The 18,976-nt window shown below is 38.1% G+C and overlaps 3 protein-coding genes across 3 annotated transcripts; 2 read left to right on the top strand and 1 right to left on the bottom strand.

The window, feature by feature from the left end:
* Positions 1-995: 995 nt before the first annotated feature.
* LOC125185230 (cellulose synthase A catalytic subunit 2 [UDP-forming]-like) lies at positions 996-6,872 on the top strand. The gene is made up of 14 exons (XM_048081731.1): positions 996-1,687; positions 2,047-2,242; positions 2,327-2,538; positions 2,620-2,722; positions 2,802-2,982; positions 3,179-3,445; positions 3,562-3,907; positions 3,993-4,130; positions 4,218-4,343; positions 4,436-4,648; positions 4,738-5,017; positions 5,178-5,374; positions 5,460-5,810; positions 5,904-6,872. The coding sequence occupies exons 1-14, from the start codon at positions 1,607-1,609 to the stop codon at positions 6,483-6,485; spliced, it is 3,273 nt and encodes a 1,090-aa protein (XP_047937688.1). The 5' UTR covers positions 996-1,606; the 3' UTR covers positions 6,486-6,872.
* Positions 6,873-7,874: 1,002 nt separating this feature from the next.
* Positions 7,875-10,460, bottom strand: LOC125220734 (putative receptor-like protein kinase At3g47110). Its single transcript, XM_048122881.1, has 2 exons — positions 8,000-10,460; positions 7,875-7,926 (listed from the first exon to the last, which is right to left on the bottom strand). The coding sequence occupies exons 1-2, from the start codon at positions 10,458-10,460 to the stop codon at positions 7,922-7,924; spliced, it is 2,466 nt and encodes an 821-aa protein (XP_047978838.1). The 3' UTR covers positions 7,875-7,921.
* A 5,367-nt stretch (positions 10,461-15,827) lies between these two features.
* On the top strand, positions 15,828-17,764 carry LOC125219561 (ethylene-responsive transcription factor ERF110-like). The gene is made up of 2 exons (XM_048121573.1): positions 15,828-16,162; positions 17,021-17,764. The coding sequence occupies exons 1-2, from the start codon at positions 15,922-15,924 to the stop codon at positions 17,602-17,604; spliced, it is 825 nt and encodes a 274-aa protein (XP_047977530.1). The 5' UTR covers positions 15,828-15,921; the 3' UTR covers positions 17,605-17,764.
* The last annotated feature ends 1,212 nt before the right edge of the window (positions 17,765-18,976 follow it).

An 18,976-nucleotide genomic window follows, 5' to 3' on the forward strand; every position in this document is an offset into this window, starting at 1 on the left:
TTTCCGTTAATGCTGCAACAACCAAAAAGTAAAGAAAGTACACCGATTAATTGAATAATTTTTCTAAAGTTATAGCTGAATTTTCCCTCAAATTTCTATAATACTCCATAGTTACATTCCATAAATAAATAAAACAAGCCCAAATTCATTGTATTTATTGTACAACTGTCTACTTTATTTAGGAAGAAATAAATTTATTACTTACAATAATTCTTTTAAAAATGCGTAGGGAAAGTGTTGCGTATTCAATGTTCTGAATCAAATAATGAAATAAACTAGTACTAATAGATTAATTTTTTGAGATGAGCTCACCTATTTAATTCGCAACAGAAAACAACTAATTTCATTTATCAATTTCAAATATTAACATTTTACCTTTCTATTTGTACATTAAATCATATTTTTATAGTATATTACTCTTTTTTAATTAAATATAAGTTAAATTTGTTAATTAATGTATGATTATTTACCAAATACTCCCTCCGTCCGCCAATAGGAGTCCCATTTATGGACGACACGGGTTTTAAGAAATATTAAGAAAAGTGGGTAGAAAAAAGTTAGTGGAATAGAAATCCCACTTATTTATATTAGTTTTAAATGAAATGTGAGTGTAATGAGTTAGTGGAAGGTGGGACCCTATTACCATTTATGACATAAGTGAACCGGGACTCCTATTCGCGGACGGGTTAAAATGGAAAAACGAGAGTCCTATTCGCGGACAGAGGGAGTATAACAAAAATCAAATATGACATAAGTATAATAATAGAAATCTCGAAATGAAAAAATCAGATACGCAGTACTGAATAGCCGACCAAGTTTTATTACTACTACAGAATAAAAAATAAAACAGCAATTTAGAATATATCGAATAACTATATATAAATAAAAATAGAAAAAGAAGAGAATCACAAAGAAAAGCTGAAGCCGTAATTTCCTTTCATTTCTTTTATTTTCCCTTTGAAGAAAAAGAAGCAAAAATCTCAGTTAAAAACCCCTTCCCCCAATTCCAAGCGCCGGCGGAATCGCCACCGCACCGCCGGGCCCCAGCATCATTTTTAAACAATTTTTTACTGCTTCCGATCCAAACATCAATAATCTCTCTGTCACTTGTGCGTTACGCGTTGGACCTTCGATTGTTCTTTCTCTCTCTCTCCCCAAAATTATTAGGAATATATAAACACTGTTTTTTTGTCTTTATCGATCCTTTCTTCAACCACCGGTTGGGCATTTGATTTTCTGATCCACACAGCAACACTCACAGCTCACAAACACTAAGATAAATCGGTAAGAGAGAGAGACCCTCCATTTCTCACTGGGGTTTCTCTCTATGAAATAAGAGAGGAAGAGACCAAACCAATCTCTCTCAAAACATAGCCCACATTTCCTTAATACTGTTGTATTGACACTTTTCCAGTTGATTTAATGTGGAAGTGAGGGGAGAAAAGTGACGGTGGGAATCCCGTGTGTTTGTTTCTTTAACGTGTGCAATGGGCGTTGAGCGGCAAACACTCTCTCTTCTTTCTCTCTCTTAGTATTGATTGTGAAGCGGTGCGAAGAATTGGGATAAGGAGAGTTTTTTTTAATTGGGGAAAATTCTTTAATTTGGATGGATACTAAAGGGAGGCTTGTTGCTGGTTCACACAACAGGAATGAGTTTGTGCTCATCAATGCTGATGAGATTGGAAAAGTGAGTGCTCAAAACAAATCTGTTTTTCTTCATTGTTTTTGGTTTCCTGTTTTGCATACTCAGTTGAGCTAATTCGTGCTAGTTTTAGGGATTTAAGATTGGATTTCTTTTGTTCTTCATTAATTTCTTGAGGTTGACTGCCTTTTTGGTCTGGATTTTGTGGATTTAAAGCATAATTAGTTTCAATTAAAGTTAATTTAATTGCATTTCAGTTTCATTCTTGCTCTGTTTATTGGCGTTTCCCCTTTTGATGCTTATGAATCTCAGTATTTAGATTTGTAGTTTCAACTAAGCTTTATCATTCATAACTTGTTTGATCTGATTCGGGGCGGTGGAATTGATTGATTTTGTGTCGGTAGGTGACTTCTGTGAAAGAGTTGAGTGGGCAGATCTGCCAGATTTGTGGAGATGAGATTGAAGTAACTGTTGATGGTGAGCCGTTTGTTGCCTGCAATGAATGTGCATTCCCTGTGTGTAGACCGTGCTATGAATATGAAAGAAGGGAGGGAAATCAAGCTTGTCCTCAGTGCAAAACTCGATACAAGCGCATCAAAGGTAAGGAGACGCCTCCTTCCTGTTGTTTATGCTGCTTCTTTTGGATTCTTTGATGGTAATTAGGTTGAGCTGCCGAATTCTCAGGGAGTCCTCGAGTTGATGGAGATGAAGATGAGGATGAATTTGATGATTTGGATAATGAGTTCGAGTACAATGGCAATCCTCATCAGGTTTCCGAGGCAGCTCTCTCTGGTCGGCATAACATTGGCCGCACTGCTTCTGGTATCACTAATTCCTCAGAGTTGGACGCATCAGCTGTTAACTCGGAGATTCCTCTCCTTACTTATGGTCAAGAGGTAGATTCCAATCCCGATCTGCCTGTTGGCATTTCTTTAGTTTCTGATTAATTTTTGAAGTAAACATTCATCTTGGTGAAGGATGACACGATTTCAGCTGACAAGCACGCACTCATTGTCCCCCCTTTTATGAGTCGTGGAAAACGAGTCCATCCTGCGCCGTATACCGATTCCTCCATGACTCGTAAGTTTTGTTTTCTGGTTTGCTGTGTAGTTATTTTATTGTTCTTTATCGGTAGTTAAATGTACCTCCGGCATTGTAGTGCCACCACGGCCGATGGATCCTAAGAAGGACTTGGCGGTTTATGGTTACGGAACTGTTGCCTGGAAGGAGAGGATGGAGGAATGGAAGAGAAAGCAGAACGAGAAACTTCAAGTTGTTAAGCACCAAGGAGATAAAGGTGGTTTAGATGGAGATGATTTCGAAGATCCTGATCTTCCCAAGTAGGTCACATCTTTCTGTTGCCTTGATGTTTAATAGATCTAATTTTCATCATTTTGTTGAAGTGCAATGGCGACTGATACAAAGTAAATAGAATCTTTTTGCTTCTCAGTCGAGTCTGTACATAGGGTGTGCTTGAATATATTGTACCACTATTTTATTGCATATTGTTCCTAATTTTTTGTGAAAATGCTGCAGGATGGATGAGGGCAGGCAACCGCTCTCGAGGAAGCTACCGATACCTTCAAGCAAGATAAATCCATACAGAATTGTCATTCTGCTTCGGATTGTTATTCTTTGTCTGTTCTTTCACTATAGAATTCTAAACCCTGTCAATGATGCCTATGGGTTATGGCTAACGTCAATTATATGTGAGATATGGTTCGCCGTATCATGGATATTTGACCAGTTCCCAAAGTGGTCCCCTATTAAGAGAGAAACATACCTGGATAGGCTCTCACTGAGGTATATACTTCTCACTTTCTGCCTACTCTCAGTACGTGTGCTCTAGCCTGTTCAAGTGTCGCGTTTCTTGCTGTGGTTGCATTCTGAGCTTCTGCATGTTTTGATTTTTCTAACAGGTATGAGAAAGAAGGAAAACCCTCTGAGCTAGCTTCTGTGGACATATTTGTTAGTACAGTGGATCCAATGAAGGAACCTCCGCTTATTACTGCAAACACAGTTCTGTCGATACTTGCTGTGGATTATCCAATCGACAAGGTTGCATGCTATGTCTCTGATGATGGTGCTGCCATGCTTACTTTTGAAGCTCTTTCTGAGACCTCCGAGTTTGCTAGGAAATGGGTTCCGTTCTGCAAAAAATTTAAAATTGAGCCTCGGGCTCCTGAATGGTACTTTGCTCAAAAGGTTGACTACTTGAGAGACAAAGTAGAACCAACGTTTGTGAGGGAACGTCGTGCAATGAAGGTGCTACACCGCTCAAAATTTTCCTTTCCTATTGCATCAATTTTGAATTTCAGCTTTGATGACTGATGTTTTTATGCTAATGCAGAGAGAATATGAAGAGTTCAGAGTTCGAATAAATGCGTTGGTCGCCATGGCTCAAAAGGTTCCTGAGGAGGGATGGACGATGCAAGATGGAACTCTGTGGCCTGGGAATAACGTCAGAGATCATCCCGGAATGATCCAGGTTGGTGAGCTTGTACTTTGGCCTTTGGTGATATTCTGCTGTCAGAACATCAGTTGCTTGACTATCTATGTTTTCTCTGCCTGACAGGTTTTCTTAGGTCAAAATGGTGTCCGTGATATAGAAGGGAATGAGTTGCCTCGCCTTATATATGTTTCTCGTGAGAAGAGGCCAGGATACGATCATCACAAGAAAGCTGGTGCTATGAATTCTTTGGTAATTATTCTTCTATTCACTTTACATCTGTAACCTGTTTGAGATCGATGTGGCAAATCCATCTAATATATTGTTATCTCGTTTGCTTCCAGATACGAGTGTCAGCCGTCATTTCAAATGCTCCTTACCTACTCAATGTCGATTGTGATCACTATATAAATAACAGCAAGGCCCTTCGGGAAGCTATGTGTTTCATGATGGATCCGCAATCTGGAAAAAAGATATGCTATGTGCAATTTCCTCAAAGATTTGACGGAATTGATAGGCACGATCGATATTCAAATCGCAATGTTGTCTTTTTTGATGTATGTGGGGTTCACTCTGGAGTTTAAAGTACAAGTCATGAGATTATTAATTAGATTGTAAAACGCTAATACTATTTAATTATTAACAGATAAACATGAAGGGGCTTGATGGGATCCAAGGCCCCATTTACGTGGGAACTGGATGTGTCTTTAGGAGACAAGCATTGTACGGATACGACGCCCCCAAGAAGGCTAAACCCCCTGGCAAGACATGCAATTGTTGGCCAAAGCTGTGTTGCAATGGCTGCTGTTTTGGATCAAAAAGGAAGGGCAAGAAAGGGAAGTCAAAGGAGAGTAAGAAAAAGACTAAAAGCAAGGAACTTTCAACTCAGATTCATGCTCTGGAGAATATTGAGGAAGGAGTTGAAGGTGAGAAAATAAACATTGAAACTTGAAAGATACCAGTGCTGAATTTCAGATCTAGTTTTAGTAGAGATGATGATAATTTCTGTTAAAAAATATAAAGAAACTAACAATGAAGGCTCTATGATTATGTATGTTCATTTTCTTCCCTATTTTTTGTTGGTAGGAATCGACAGCGAAAAATCATCCCTCATGCCCCAGATCAAGTTTGAGAAGAAATTTGGGCAATCACCAGTTTTCATCGCTTCAACACTTCTAGAAAATGGCGGTGAACCTCATGGAGCATCGTCTGCATCGCTCTTGAAAGAAGCTATTCATGTCATCAGTTGTGGTTATGAAGATAAAACAGAATGGGGGAAGGAGGTTTGTGATGAAGGCATTAGACAATTACTTCTCTAATACATTTCGTTGACTTGGCATATAAGTTCTAATCATTCTAAATCACCAGGTGGGATGGATTTATGGTTCTGTCACGGAGGATATCTTGACTGGATTTAAGATGCACTGTCATGGCTGGCGATCAGTGTACTGCATACCAAAAAGACCTGCATTCAAGGGGTCGGCTCCAATCAATCTTTCAGATCGTCTGCACCAGGTTCTACGTTGGGCCTTGGGATCAGTGGAAATTCTCTTAAGTAGGCATTGCCCTATTTGGTATGGCTATGGATGTGGTCTGAAACCACTCGAGAGATTTTCATACATCAACTCAGTCGTATATCCATTGACTTCGCTTCCCTTGATTGCTTATTGTACCTTGCCAGCCGTTTGCTTGATAACCGGGAAATTCATCGTCCCCCAGGTCAGTTTCCGTAGTTTGAGTTGTTTAAATCTATTATTCTTATCCATTTTCTAAAAATATCGATGGTAACGCTATCTTTTTTACTGTGTGCAGATCAGCAATTATGCCAGTTTAGTTTTCATGGGCCTCTTTATATCAATCGCCGTAACAAGCATTCTGGAGATGCAGTGGGGAGGAGTCGGAATCGACGACCTGTGGAGAAACGAGCAGTTTTGGGTTATCGGTGGTTGCTCGTCTCACTTTTTCGCCTTAATCCAAGGTCTGCTCAAAGTTCTGGCCGGTGTGAACACAAACTTCACCGTGACCTCAAAAGCTGCGGACGATGGAGAGTTTTCAGACCTCTACCTCTTCAAGTGGACGTCTCTATTGATCCCTCCCCTGACTTTATTGATCCTTAACATCATCGGAGTTGTGGTTGGGGTCTCAAATGCCATAAACAATGGGTACGAGTCGTGGGGGCCTCTATTTGGCCGGCTGTTCTTCGCCATTTGGGTGATCGTGCATTTATACCCTTTCCTGAAAGGTTTCATGGGGAAACAAGACCGAGTCCCCACCATTATTCTCGTGTGGTCTATTCTTCTGGCGTCCATCTTCTCGTTGCTGTGGGTCCGCATCAACCCGTTTTTGTCAAGAGGCGGAATCGTGCTGGAAGTTTGCGGCTTGGATTGTGACTGATTGGACGCAACTGGTTTCAGTTGGCACATAGAAAAAGCGACGTAGGATGCACTACACGGAGCAAATATGATCGATGTCGGGTTTTTCGCTCGAAGCATTTTTGGTATAAGCAACTGGGAAGGCTGCTGCTTTGTAGATACAAGAAAAGGTGCTCATTTTGTTACCTTATTTATTCTTTGGATTAGTTTGTGCTGTGTTTGTCTTCCTACAAGAAACAACCATGATTTATAATCCCTTCTTAATAAGGAGGTAAATACAGTTGATTTTTTTTAAGGAATTGTTGATTGTGATTGCTATTTCTGAACTTGATTTCTACTTTTTTTTTTGTACCTGGATAGATACAGATGTATGTCAAACAAAACAATATATATTCTTCATTGAGTTTAATGTTGTTGTTGGAAACAGTTTTTAGCTTCATGTTTGTTTCAGATGTTGTATTTTTCTCTGTGCTCCCATGGAAATCATTATTACATGAACTATTATCCAGGAAAATACACCGGTGTAGCCTAAAATATGATTTTGTAATAGTTTTATCCCAATAATTCACCAAACACCAAATAAATATTGAAGCCTAATTTTAGACTATTAAGTGATTTCCTGCACTGGCGCTTGAGGCGGACATGGACGATGGCGCTTGAGGCAATGCACGACTTTAGGCCATCTGTGATGACGTCCCTTAACCGTCTCTTTCCTTCACTGTTCGGACCCCATAACACTATTCACGGATTCCATATTTTTATTTGTATTCATATTAAAAATTTAACTTGTTGATTGGAAGTCATTTTTTCATAGTCTTATTTAAAATTGTCCATGCCCATCGATGATATGGAGTGGAAGAGTTTAGGGTTTGCCGTTCATAAAATCTGATTCATTGGATACATTTCTTCAATCCCAAATGAGGTATTTAAGAAACTCCTAAACATGAAAATTATTATAATAAACATGGAAATAATAACAATCTCCTAGAAAAAGTAAATTCTAAACATCCATCTCTAATTCTCTTTCCATTTGGACCTATTTAAGATGCTAATCCTAAACACTGCATCTTAACAACAGCATTATTCCCTATTTGCATTCTCTCTAACAACACAATCTCTGATACTCTGCAACTTAACAACAACATCAGAAATGCTCATCCTTTCCTTGGCCGAGTCGACCGAGCAAGCTACTCCAACGTTAAGAACCTCAAACAAACACTCTCTGAGCTTATGATTTTCCACGAAGCGTGTAACTATCATCGCAGTTTCCGTTTCTGCTAAAAGTGAAGGATCTACCATCTCCAAAACTCGGTCAACCGAACATGTCTGAACATAGCTATGAATCCCAAATCCATCTCTGAACATTTCATCAGTTGGTCTTTTGCCAGTGAACACCTCCAACAGAAGGATTCCGAAGCTGTATACATCACCATACGTTGTTGGCTCGCCTCCAAACCCCTATTCTGCAATGCAGAGACATGAGTAAAATGTCGAGAAAAAAAAAATAGTTTTATGCCAACGCGGATTGAGCACTACCTGGAGCAGTGTAGCCAACAGTGCCTCTGATGAGACTGGAGCTCTGCTGATGTGTTGAAGAACTGTCCGTAGCTTTAACGAGGAATCTTGCTAGCCCGAAATCACCAACACACCCGACTAAATCATTGTCTAGAAGGACGTTGCTAGGCTTGATCTCACAATGAATAATAGGCGTTGCACATTGCTGGTGCAGATAATCAACTGCACAAGCAACATCTATGGTGATGCTGAGCATCTGAACTAGGCCTAGTCTCCTGGTCTGTCCTCGTCTCTTATCTTCGTGCAGCCACTCATCGAGGCTGCCATTAGGCATGAACTCGTAAACCAAGGCCTTGAAGTCATTCCCCTGGAGATCGAAGCCAGAACAAGCTGTGATCACTTTCACAAGATTCCGATGCCTGACGTTTCTCAGCGCCTCACATTCGGCTGCAAAGCTTTTCACCGCTCCACGCTGTGAAAGGTTCAACACTTTCACTGCAACAGGCTTCCTGTCTTCTCCGAGAGTTCCTCTGTACACTGATCCGTAGCTGCCAACACCGAGCAAGCTATCTTCAGAAAATCCGTTCGTGGCTTGTGAAAGCGTCTGGTACGACACTTGCATCAGAGAATTGTCAAATGGATTAGACGGAGGCGGAGGCTTCCTTCTCTTCAGACAACAAAAGACGAGAGCACCATCGGAAATGACAGTTAGTACTACTACTAATGTTGTAGGGATCACTATCTTCAAACTCGATTTCTTGTGACGTTTAAGGCTGCATTTTGAGAGTCTCAGCTCAGGCACACCTCCACAGAGATTAGGATTCCCCGCTACTGAAACCACGATTGCATTCTTGAACATGCCACCTTGAGGCAACGCGCCTTCAAGGTCGTTGAACGACAAGTTCAAGGCTAACAAGCTGAACTCTGCCAAGTACTCAGGAACAAGGCCATCAAATCTGTTGCGCGAAAGGTCTAAAACTTGAAGCCCCCTCAACGCGCTGAGACTTGAAGGGATGTTTCCTTGGAAGGAGTTCCCTTGTAAGTCGAGGAACTCCAACCTCACACAGCCACCAATACTACTAGGCACGTTGCCTACGAATCGATTATTTGAAATATTCAAGTACTCGAGATTCTTGAGGCTTCCAATCTCTGCAGGAAGAGTGCTATTCAGTTGGTTTTGAGAAAGATCAATGCTTCTCAACGAAGGGATGCTCACAACTTCTTTAGGTAAAGAACCGGTCAAACTGTTTCGAGTTAGGTTCAGTTCCAACAGCTTCTGGCAATTTCCAATGCTGGATGGTATGAAACTTCCAAAATTATTGTAGGAAAGATACATATAAATGAGAAGACTCAAATTCCCCAGAGAAGAGGGGATTCTGCTCGAGAATCCGTTGCTAGACAAGTCCAAGAACTGCAGGTTTCGAAGTTTACCAATGCTAGAAGGGATCACGCCTACGAGCCTGTTCATGTTGATCCGGAGATCCCGCAGTTCGACATATTTTCCCACGTCGTTTGGGACAGTGCCTGAAATCTGATTCTGGCTCAAAAACAGCCTCGAAATGGCAGTGGAAAGGTTCCAAAATGCAGGATGCAGTTCCCCACCAAAACCGTTTCCATCTAGGCCTAAACTTACCAAGTTTGTAGCATTCTTCAACGAGGCGACAAAGCTCAAATCCTTTCCTCCTCTTCCCAACATATTCCCGGAAAGGGCCAACACAGTGAGCTTATTCAGCTTCATGAAACTAGGCACCTCCCCTGTCAGCTGATTGTATCCGACATGTATATATCTCAGACTCGTGGCGTTGGACAACGAGGGAGGAATCGAGCCCTCCAACATGTTTATCCCCACGCTGAAGAAATCAAGACCGGGGAAAAGAGAAGCCAGGTCAGAGGGCAGAGAGCCTCCGAATTGGTTGGCTGCAAGATCGAAAACCGTGATTTTGGAGAGGTTGAAAACAGAAGGTGGGATGACCCCTGTGATCACATTCTCACCAAATGCAAGGAGCTCCAGCTTTGCTAGACGGCCTAATGACGCGGGGAGGCTGCCTGAGAGGTCGTTCGAGCCACAGTATAGTCTCGTAAGAGACGAGAGGTTGCCTAAAGTGTCCGGGATGGCGCCACTGAAGCTGTTCCTGCTGATGGAGAACAGCTCGAGTTTGGAGAGAGAGCCGAGGTCCGAGGGCAGGGCGCCGCGTAGTCTGTTGTAGGAGACGACGAGGGAGAGGAGGTTGGTGCAGTTTGCGAGAGAAGGAGAGAGGTCTCCCTCGATCAAGTTGTTGCTGAGGGAGATGTGTTGGATTCTCCTGAGGCGGCCGAGCTCGGGGGGGGGAGGCGGCCGGAGTAGGAGTTGTTGTTGAGGTTCAAGAGCCTCAGGAAAGTGAGGTTGCCGAGGTGGGGAGTGATGGAGCCGGAGAGGGTGAGGTTGAGGAGGTTTAGGGCGGTGACTCTTTGGCGAGTGGTGCTGCACGTGACGCCGCGCCATCGGCAGAAGCTGAGGGATGAGTTCCATGAGCGGAGGGAGTTTGAGGGGTCGTTCGTCGCGGCCTTGAACGCGAGGAGGGCCTCGTGATCGGTCTCGTTGCTCGAGAAGCTCGGGGCGCGAGGGAGGGAGCAGACGACTAGAGCAAGAGCAAGAAGGTGGTGATTCAACATTATGGGAGAAATGTCAACTACGTCGTTTTGGGTGGGATTATGATTTCATGAAGTATTTGAAATGGAAAGCGACTTAAGTGAAAACACAAATCTGACTAAAAAAACTTGTTTGTTTGACTTATGTAAAGTTGAAAAATATGGTGTTAAGTCGTTATCCATAAGAATTGTCGAGATGTTTGAAAATATTAGCATAGATGCTCCCTCTTAATGATGCCCAAGGTTTTCGGTTCGGGCGGTTACGCTTACGGTTCCGGTTACCGTGAGATTTAAATCTATCCGAAACCGTCACTTTTAGAACTGTGATTCGGTTCAGGTTCTAAATTTTCGCAATCGAAACCATACCGGAACTGCCGGTTCCAGATGGTTCCAGACTGGAACCGCGAAAAACCACCGGAAAACTGTGAAATCGTGCCGGAACCTTAAAAAACTTTGAAATCGGCGGTTCCGGACCGTAAAAAACTGCCGAAAAACCGGTGGTTCCGCAAAACACCCTCGCGGCTCGGTTCCGGTTCGACAATTTCCAAAACCGAAACCGCCGGTTCCGGAACCGTGGGCATCTGTACTCCCTTTGTTCCTGAAAATTTGTCATTTATTTTCATTTTCTTCCGTTTATAAAAATTTGTCATCTTTCACTTTTACCATTTTTGGCAACGGACCATACGTCCACTCATTCTCACTCATATTTTATAGAGTAAAGGCCAAAATTGGTCCTGAACATATGTCCATTTTATCATTTTGGTCATAAACTTTATCTTTTGAATTTTTTGGTCCTGTACATTTCAAATCGGATCACAATTGGTCATCCGTTAACTATTCCGTTAATATTTAACAGTCAACGATTTTAATAACAATTTTGACCAATTTAAGCAACTTTTAATTATTTAATCATCAAAATTATTTTTTTAAACAAAATCATAAATTATTTGTTCTCATTGCCACTTTCATCTTCTTCCTCCACTAATTCTCTTCTCCCTCGTAACATATAATTGTTCTGGAAAAATGAAGTACTCCTACATATTGTTGTTTTTTATTTCCCCCAAAAATGATCTAGGGTTTTCGGCTAGAAAAATCGAAAGGGGTTTTTGGCATATATCCCCTTTTTTCCGCTTAAAGTAGTAAGTATTTTGTTTGTAGCGTTGATTGTAGAAGAAGAATGGGTTGCAGGTGGTAGAAGTGGGAGAGCTGTCAAAAATATTTCAATGGAAAGAGGAGGTGGCAAAAGGGCTTCCTGGGTGGAAAGAGGAAGAGAGAACTCACGTCGGAGAAGAACTATCAGACGTCTTGCTATACCTCGTACGGCTGTCGGATATGTGTGGGATTGATCTGGGTAAAGCTGCCCTCCGCAACATGGAGCTCAATGCACTCAAATATCCGGCGCCTCTCAACAACAATGACCGTGGAAATCAGTAGTAATTCTTCAACCAATGATGACTCTGTTTTGGTTTAACTCTTTCGTATTGTGGGTCTCGATTTTACGAGATGGAACTGCTGCTGCTTTTGTTGTTCTGTTTAAATTGCTCTTCGATCGTTCGTGACCGGCTTTTCTACATCCCCTATCAATAATTTATGATTTTATTTTAATTTTTTTTATGATTAAATAATTAAAAATTGCCTAAGTTGGTCAAAATTGTGATTAAAATCGTTGACTGTTAAATATTAACGGAATAGTTAACGGAGGACCAATTGTGATCCGATTTGAAATGTACAGGACCAAAAAATTCAAAAGATAAAGTTTAGGACCAAAATGATAAAATGAGCATATGTTCAGGACCAATTTTAGCCTTTACTCTTCATAAAATCCTATAGATCATTCCATACACAGTGGCCTATGAATATTACCACTAGGGGTCATATTCTAATGCTTATAGCACCCTAATCCAAAATCAAGACCAAATCTCCACCCTTAGATTTTAAAATGAGTGAATGAGATTAAATCTTACGAATCTCAATAAATAGTAGACAAAATATCAACAAAAAGGTAATATCGTCATTATGTTATCATATGATAATTTTCGTGAATGTTTTTTTATATCAACATAGTGTATTACAAAATATCAACAATATGACATAAGAATATCAACACAAGTACAAGAAAATATCAACACATACTTATTGAGATTTTTACATGGTTTTATTGAGATTTTTTGATATATTTGTTGATAAAAATCTGGTTATCAATATTTACGAAAACTAAAATAAAAAATATCAAATTTCATCATCCGAACGTCGTCGGAACATATACAATTGAGATCTCATTGGAATCCTTATAAAATTATCTTTAATTTGATATATTTTTTGCGAAAAAATAATTTATATCGAGAGAGTTACGTAAATTTAAAGTTTTAAGATGATTTTAATGAGAGGGAATTGACATTAATACCCTCTAATTTTATTTATTAATTTTCTTAATTAAAAATATAGTTCATATGATATTATTTTAAAACCACTAGATCTTCTAATTTAATGATTAAAATTTAATTTTAATTTGGAATTGGTGATTAGTTAGCAATTACCGCTGGTATTTAAAGAGCACGAAGGCCCAAGCCCAATTATAAGATTTGTCCCAGGAATTGAAATCTATTTGTTGAAATTTAAGATTTGTTCGCTACTTCTGTAGAGTTCTCAGTTTTTGCTATTTTTAACTTTTTTTTAAACTTTTAGTAATTAAGGTTGGATGTTGGATTATTGGAGAAGATGAAGTTTTTTGTTTTGTTTTCATTTTATTTATCAATGATGTATGGATTTTTTCACATCAGCCTAAAATTATATCATATCATCTTCATATCAATTAATATTGTCCCATAATCTTCCAAGATCATTAAATATTGGCCAAAGATTAAAATTAAATACTTAAGTTGTTTCGGCCACCACTCCATCCCTTCACCTTCAAGGTCAAACCCAAAATATGGGCCTGGTTTGACTTAAATCCACTAGATATTAAGATAGATTAATTTTTCGAAACAAAAAAAAAAATTAAACGAGGAAATATCAATAACTTTTAGTCAAAGCTAAAAAATGGATATCATTCATACATGTCCTTATAGCATGCCACTTTAGGAAAAAATACAATAAAGATGAGACTAAAAATTCTAATATCATTGTGTGCATGTAAATTATAAGGAGAGATACCAGAAAGTCATGGAAAATAAGAACGAAATAGGAAAAGGTAGAAAAAATGAAGCAAAAAAACATAAACATTAATCATTCTTCATGTTTGAGTAATTTTAAACAACCATGATTTATAATTCCTTCTTAATAAGGAGGTAAATACAGTTGTTTTTTTAAGGAATTGTTGATTGTGATTGCTATTTATGAACTTGATTTCTTTTCTTTTTTTGGTACCTGGATAGATACAAAGATGTATGTCAAACAAAACAATATATATTCTTCATTGAGTTTAATGTTTTTGTTAGAAACAGTTTTTTGCTTTATGTTTATATGAGATGATGTAGTATTTGTTCTGTGCCATTAAAGTTGCCCCGACAATCCATATTAGTTCCACCATCGACCTCACGACCGTTCTACTTTTGTCACAATCCTTCTTGTTTGCATAAAGCGAGAGAAATATTACAACCCACGAATTTCATTTTTTAGATTTTGTTTGTTTGGGACGAAGAGTTTGGGGGTATGTTATCACTTACGGCAAAAATGTATGTGTCCGCACACATCCTCCCTTCTCCCTAGCTAGGTCAAACCAAGACCGGGGACGGGTTTGACACGTGCTCTCTGCGCGTGCACAAGAGCGTTCCTCGTCATTTAGTTGGTTACATAAAATATGGTTGGATTATAATAAATCCACCAGACATTAGATAAATTAATTTCTTGAAAGAAATATCAACAACTTTTAGTCAAAGTCAAAAAAATGGATAATATTTATACGTGTCCTTATAGCATGCCACTATAGGAAAAATTACAACAAGGTAAGACTAAAATTTCTACATGTGTTCATGGACATTATAAGGAGAGATAGGTGGAAAAAATGAAGCAAAAAAGCATAAACATAAATTAATGTTTGAGAGTAATAAATTTGAAAAGATATACTTTAAAATGGTATTGGATTTTATCATTTCAGAGTAATTCACAACTTTTTGACTATTGAATATTCCTTTCAACTTTTTTGAATTTTTTTAATCCATTCAACACATGCATATACTCTATGGAATAGTTTAATTTTGATGGTTAGTAGTATTTTATTCTTAATCACACAATTTCAAATGCTAAAACATGACTACTTCCAAGTTCCAACCTAATGTGCCACACACTTACTTTAATTTATTATACATGAATAATGAATCTACTTTTCTATTTATATTTTCTTCCTTTTTTAAAAATAAAAACTTTTAAAACAACACAAATTTTAATGCAAAATTAAGAAAATAAGAGAGAGAAAAAAAAGTGTGTTAGAGAAATGGGTCTGGGGTCTGGCCTTGTACCTATGTTTTGAAAGATTAAATATTGACTTGTACGGTGCACCTATCTAATCGATCAACGTTCAATTTAATACATTCACGAACTTAATGTAGTTCAATTAATTAAATGAACTCAATCCTAAAATAGAAATATTTTATAGGAAGCTTCCTAACACGTGTGCATTGATCAAAACTGAGCAGCACTGACTTGACGTTTTTAATATCCATATCCGAATCACTTCATCGTCATCCTATTCGTACCATTCTTAATCTCCATAAATACTATAGGACATATTTCAACTCAAATTCGTCTACATTTCTAAATTTTACTACTAAAGTCTTACTCTTTCAATCGTAATACAAAATCTCATTTTGATTTAAATAATAAAGTAATACAGTAATATTCTAATCTCACTTTTATGCGTAGTAGTAGTACTATATTACTAGTGATTTTATTAATAAAAATAATTGGAGGAAGGAGTAATTTAAAGTGAAATTTGAATTCTTCTACTTTAAAACTTAGCCTTTGAAAATTGTAGAAATATAGCACTGTACTCAAAATAATAAGAAGTCAATTCTAAGATGATTTCTCCCGATTTGACATATTCTTGTCTGGTTGGATAAATGTAAACCATAAATTATTAAATCTACGAAGAAGATCTTCTGTGCCACGTGTGCATTTTATAATTTTAGCACATTTATTTAGAAGCTACTGTTCCGACGACGGCTGTTCCCATCCTCTGCATCTGGTCAATTTCATTCTTATATTAGTTGATTCTTTCCCCACCTAAAATCTTAACGATATAACCCACAAAATAATCCAAACAAATTACTCCTACTACATAAAATTAAGTAAATCAGAGGAAAAAACCACAGTTTCTAATGCAACACCAACAAGAGTCAGATTACCTGCTTTCAGCTGTGGTGGCGCCGCCGCCGCAAACGGGTTGTATTCACTCTTCTGAGATGTCGGCGCTGACCTACGTGGACTCTTCGGGTCTGCCGCAAAGCGGTGGCGGCGGGAATTGGTCGTCTTATTCTCGGAATTTTGTTGATTCTGCGAACTCATCTTCCAGCTCTGGCCGGAAAAGGAGGCATCATCATCGACAAGATTCTAAATCAGGTTTTTGTTTAAATTTTTGGAAATGCAAATGCTCTGTTTTTCAATTATCTACTATTGGTACCATTTTGTTTTTTTTTTCTGGTGCAAAACTTCCTACCACAATTTTATGAGTTAGTTACTTGAAAAATAATGAAAATATGGTAGTTGGAAATAGTAAATGGATTTAGACACAGCGAGTTAAACAATGTCGTATATTCATCTAGTATGAAGACGTTGTTTGATTTGAATTACATGCAAGCATCTATTTTTTTTTTAGATGTTACAAGTTGCGGGATGATCATAGTTTGACTAAACATAATGATTTTTCTACATTTCTTGTTTATTTGTTGGAATTTTGGATTTTTTTTGTAATAGATTTGATTATTCAATTAATATGAATAATAAATAAGAGATCTTGACCATTTACCCATTTATATACGAAAAATAATATTTTTGCATGTTTATGGAACAGTGTTCTAAAATATTAGTAAGAAGTATTTTTGCATGCTTATGGAACAGTGTTCTAAATTTTCATATTCATGTTCTTTTTTTATTATTATTATTATTATTCTTTTGTGTTTTTCAAGTATAAAAGTATGAATGTCGTAAAATATTTATGATCAACTACCTAACTTTAGGTATGGTTCAATATCTACCAAATTCAGATAAATGATAGAAAGTGCAGTGAAATATGAGATTTCATAAGAATTACTCCTACATTAGTAAATCTTTTATTCGTGGCATGAAACTCAACTACCTAGGAATAGAGTGAGACATAGAGTGAGACAGAGAAAAGAGAAAATATAATCATTAAGAACGTAACTGAAATAGTAAGACGTTTTTTCTTCAACTAGTAACATGTTTTTTCTTTCAACGCAGTTGTGGAAGAAACGCCGCTACCGGAATCCCCAACCGTCTCATATCCGGAAACCGGAGAAAGACGACGAAAATACAGAGGCGTCCGCCAACGTCCGTGGGGCAAATGGGCGGCCGAGATAAGAGACCCCGTAAAAGCCGCCAGGGTTTGGCTCGGCACCTTCGACACCGCCGAGGCCGCCGCCCGAGCGTACGACGAGGCGGCGCTGCGCTTCCGCGGCAGCCGAGCCAAACTCAACTTCCCGGAATACGCCCAAATCCTGCCCCAGTCCACACAATTCACCACCACCACCACATCCGCCCCTCCGCCGCCGCAGTCATTTTTCGAGACCTCCGGTAGAGACTACTTGGAATACTCGGAGCTGCTGGGGAGCGGCGGCGATGTGCAATCGGCGACGCTGTTTGAGAATATGATGTATTCAAATCCTTCTTATTCTTCTTCTGTTTCGTCGTCATATCCATTGTTATTCTCTTTCAATCCACAAGGGAGCGATCATCGCATTCAAGATGAAGGCATAAGCAGAAGCAGAAGCTTTCCGGCGCCACCGTGGACGACGGGCTTCTATCCGCCGTCCTCCACCGGATAATATGCATTTTCAATTCTTTTTTTGTTTCTTATAAATTATTTTTCTTAGTCATAAAAAAATATATAGTAGTACTTGTTTAATAATGTTAATTAATTTCTCTGTACTTTTATTCAGCCAATTTTTTGGGATGTTGAGTTGAAAGTTTGGTGATGGGGATGAATAGTGGTATAAATGTATATTAACGTGACGATATGAACAACCAAATATATTTTTATTTGGAGCTTAAGACAATAAAAAATAAAATAAAATTTTAAAAGAGACTATACTCACAAGAAATTGATCAAATTTGATTAAGATTTACTCCACATTTTAATTCAAAAGTATAGTATGTCAAGTTCTAATTATAAAAAAAGTAAGATATTAATTAAGTGGGGAGCCTAATTAGTAGTACAACTTACAAGCTTAGATTGAGTTTACATTATTGTTTTTGACTGCAATAGTCCAAATGTATAATTTCATTTACTATTACAAGCTGATAGTTACTGAGTCCAATTATTATGGAGCAGCATGATTTCTACTATTTCCTCTCATAATTAATAATGCCGAATATTTAAATTCCAAATCTACATAGCTTATGAAAAAACAAGTTAATTACTTGACAGATATGAGATAATGATGCTTAATCGGACAAGGAATCTCATCATTTTTCTATAAAATATTAATGTTTTCTTCTCTCTTATTCAATCTTCTTTTAATATCTTTTGGATCAAATTTACACTCTCAGATATGATAATGTTTCGATCCAAATCTAATGAATAGGAAAATAGTCGTTTTCAAAACAATTATCAAGTGTTTCGATCAGAATCTAATGAATAGGAAAGAGTCAGTTTACACTCTCACATATAAATTACACATATTAATATCTATAATCACTGCAAATCAGCTAAATTAAATTTAACTTTTTTACAAATAAATAAATTTTATATACAGTGAAATAAAATTTAACTTTTTTACAAATAAATAAATTTTATATACAGTGAAATACGTAAATTTTAAAAAATTAAAAATTTGCGATGCTGTTCTACGCTCCGCAATGCTGTCATTGCCATGACCAGACCCCTACGAACGCGATCGGATCCTGATTCGTGTCATGTATGGATTGTGATAGAAGAACGAATTAATTTCATCCCTTTTATATTCTTTGTTCCTTTTATATCCTCCATAAATCAACATGATTCTCTAATATGTGTCACACTCAATTTTTTATGCCCTAACAAATGGGACAACAATTCCCCACCACTCCTCTCTTTTCTAGCGTGAGTGCCGAAAGCATATTTATGTCTGCACAATCCATGATCACATACACCTAATCACACCTTTGAAAATTCAACTCTTAATTCTTTCACCATCAAATAAAGTTACACCAACACCT

Source organism: Salvia hispanica, chromosome 4 (genome assembly GCF_023119035.1).
Source record: "Salvia hispanica cultivar TCC Black 2014 chromosome 4, UniMelb_Shisp_WGS_1.0, whole genome shotgun sequence".
NCBI lineage: Eukaryota > Viridiplantae > Streptophyta > Magnoliopsida > Lamiales > Lamiaceae > Salvia > Salvia hispanica.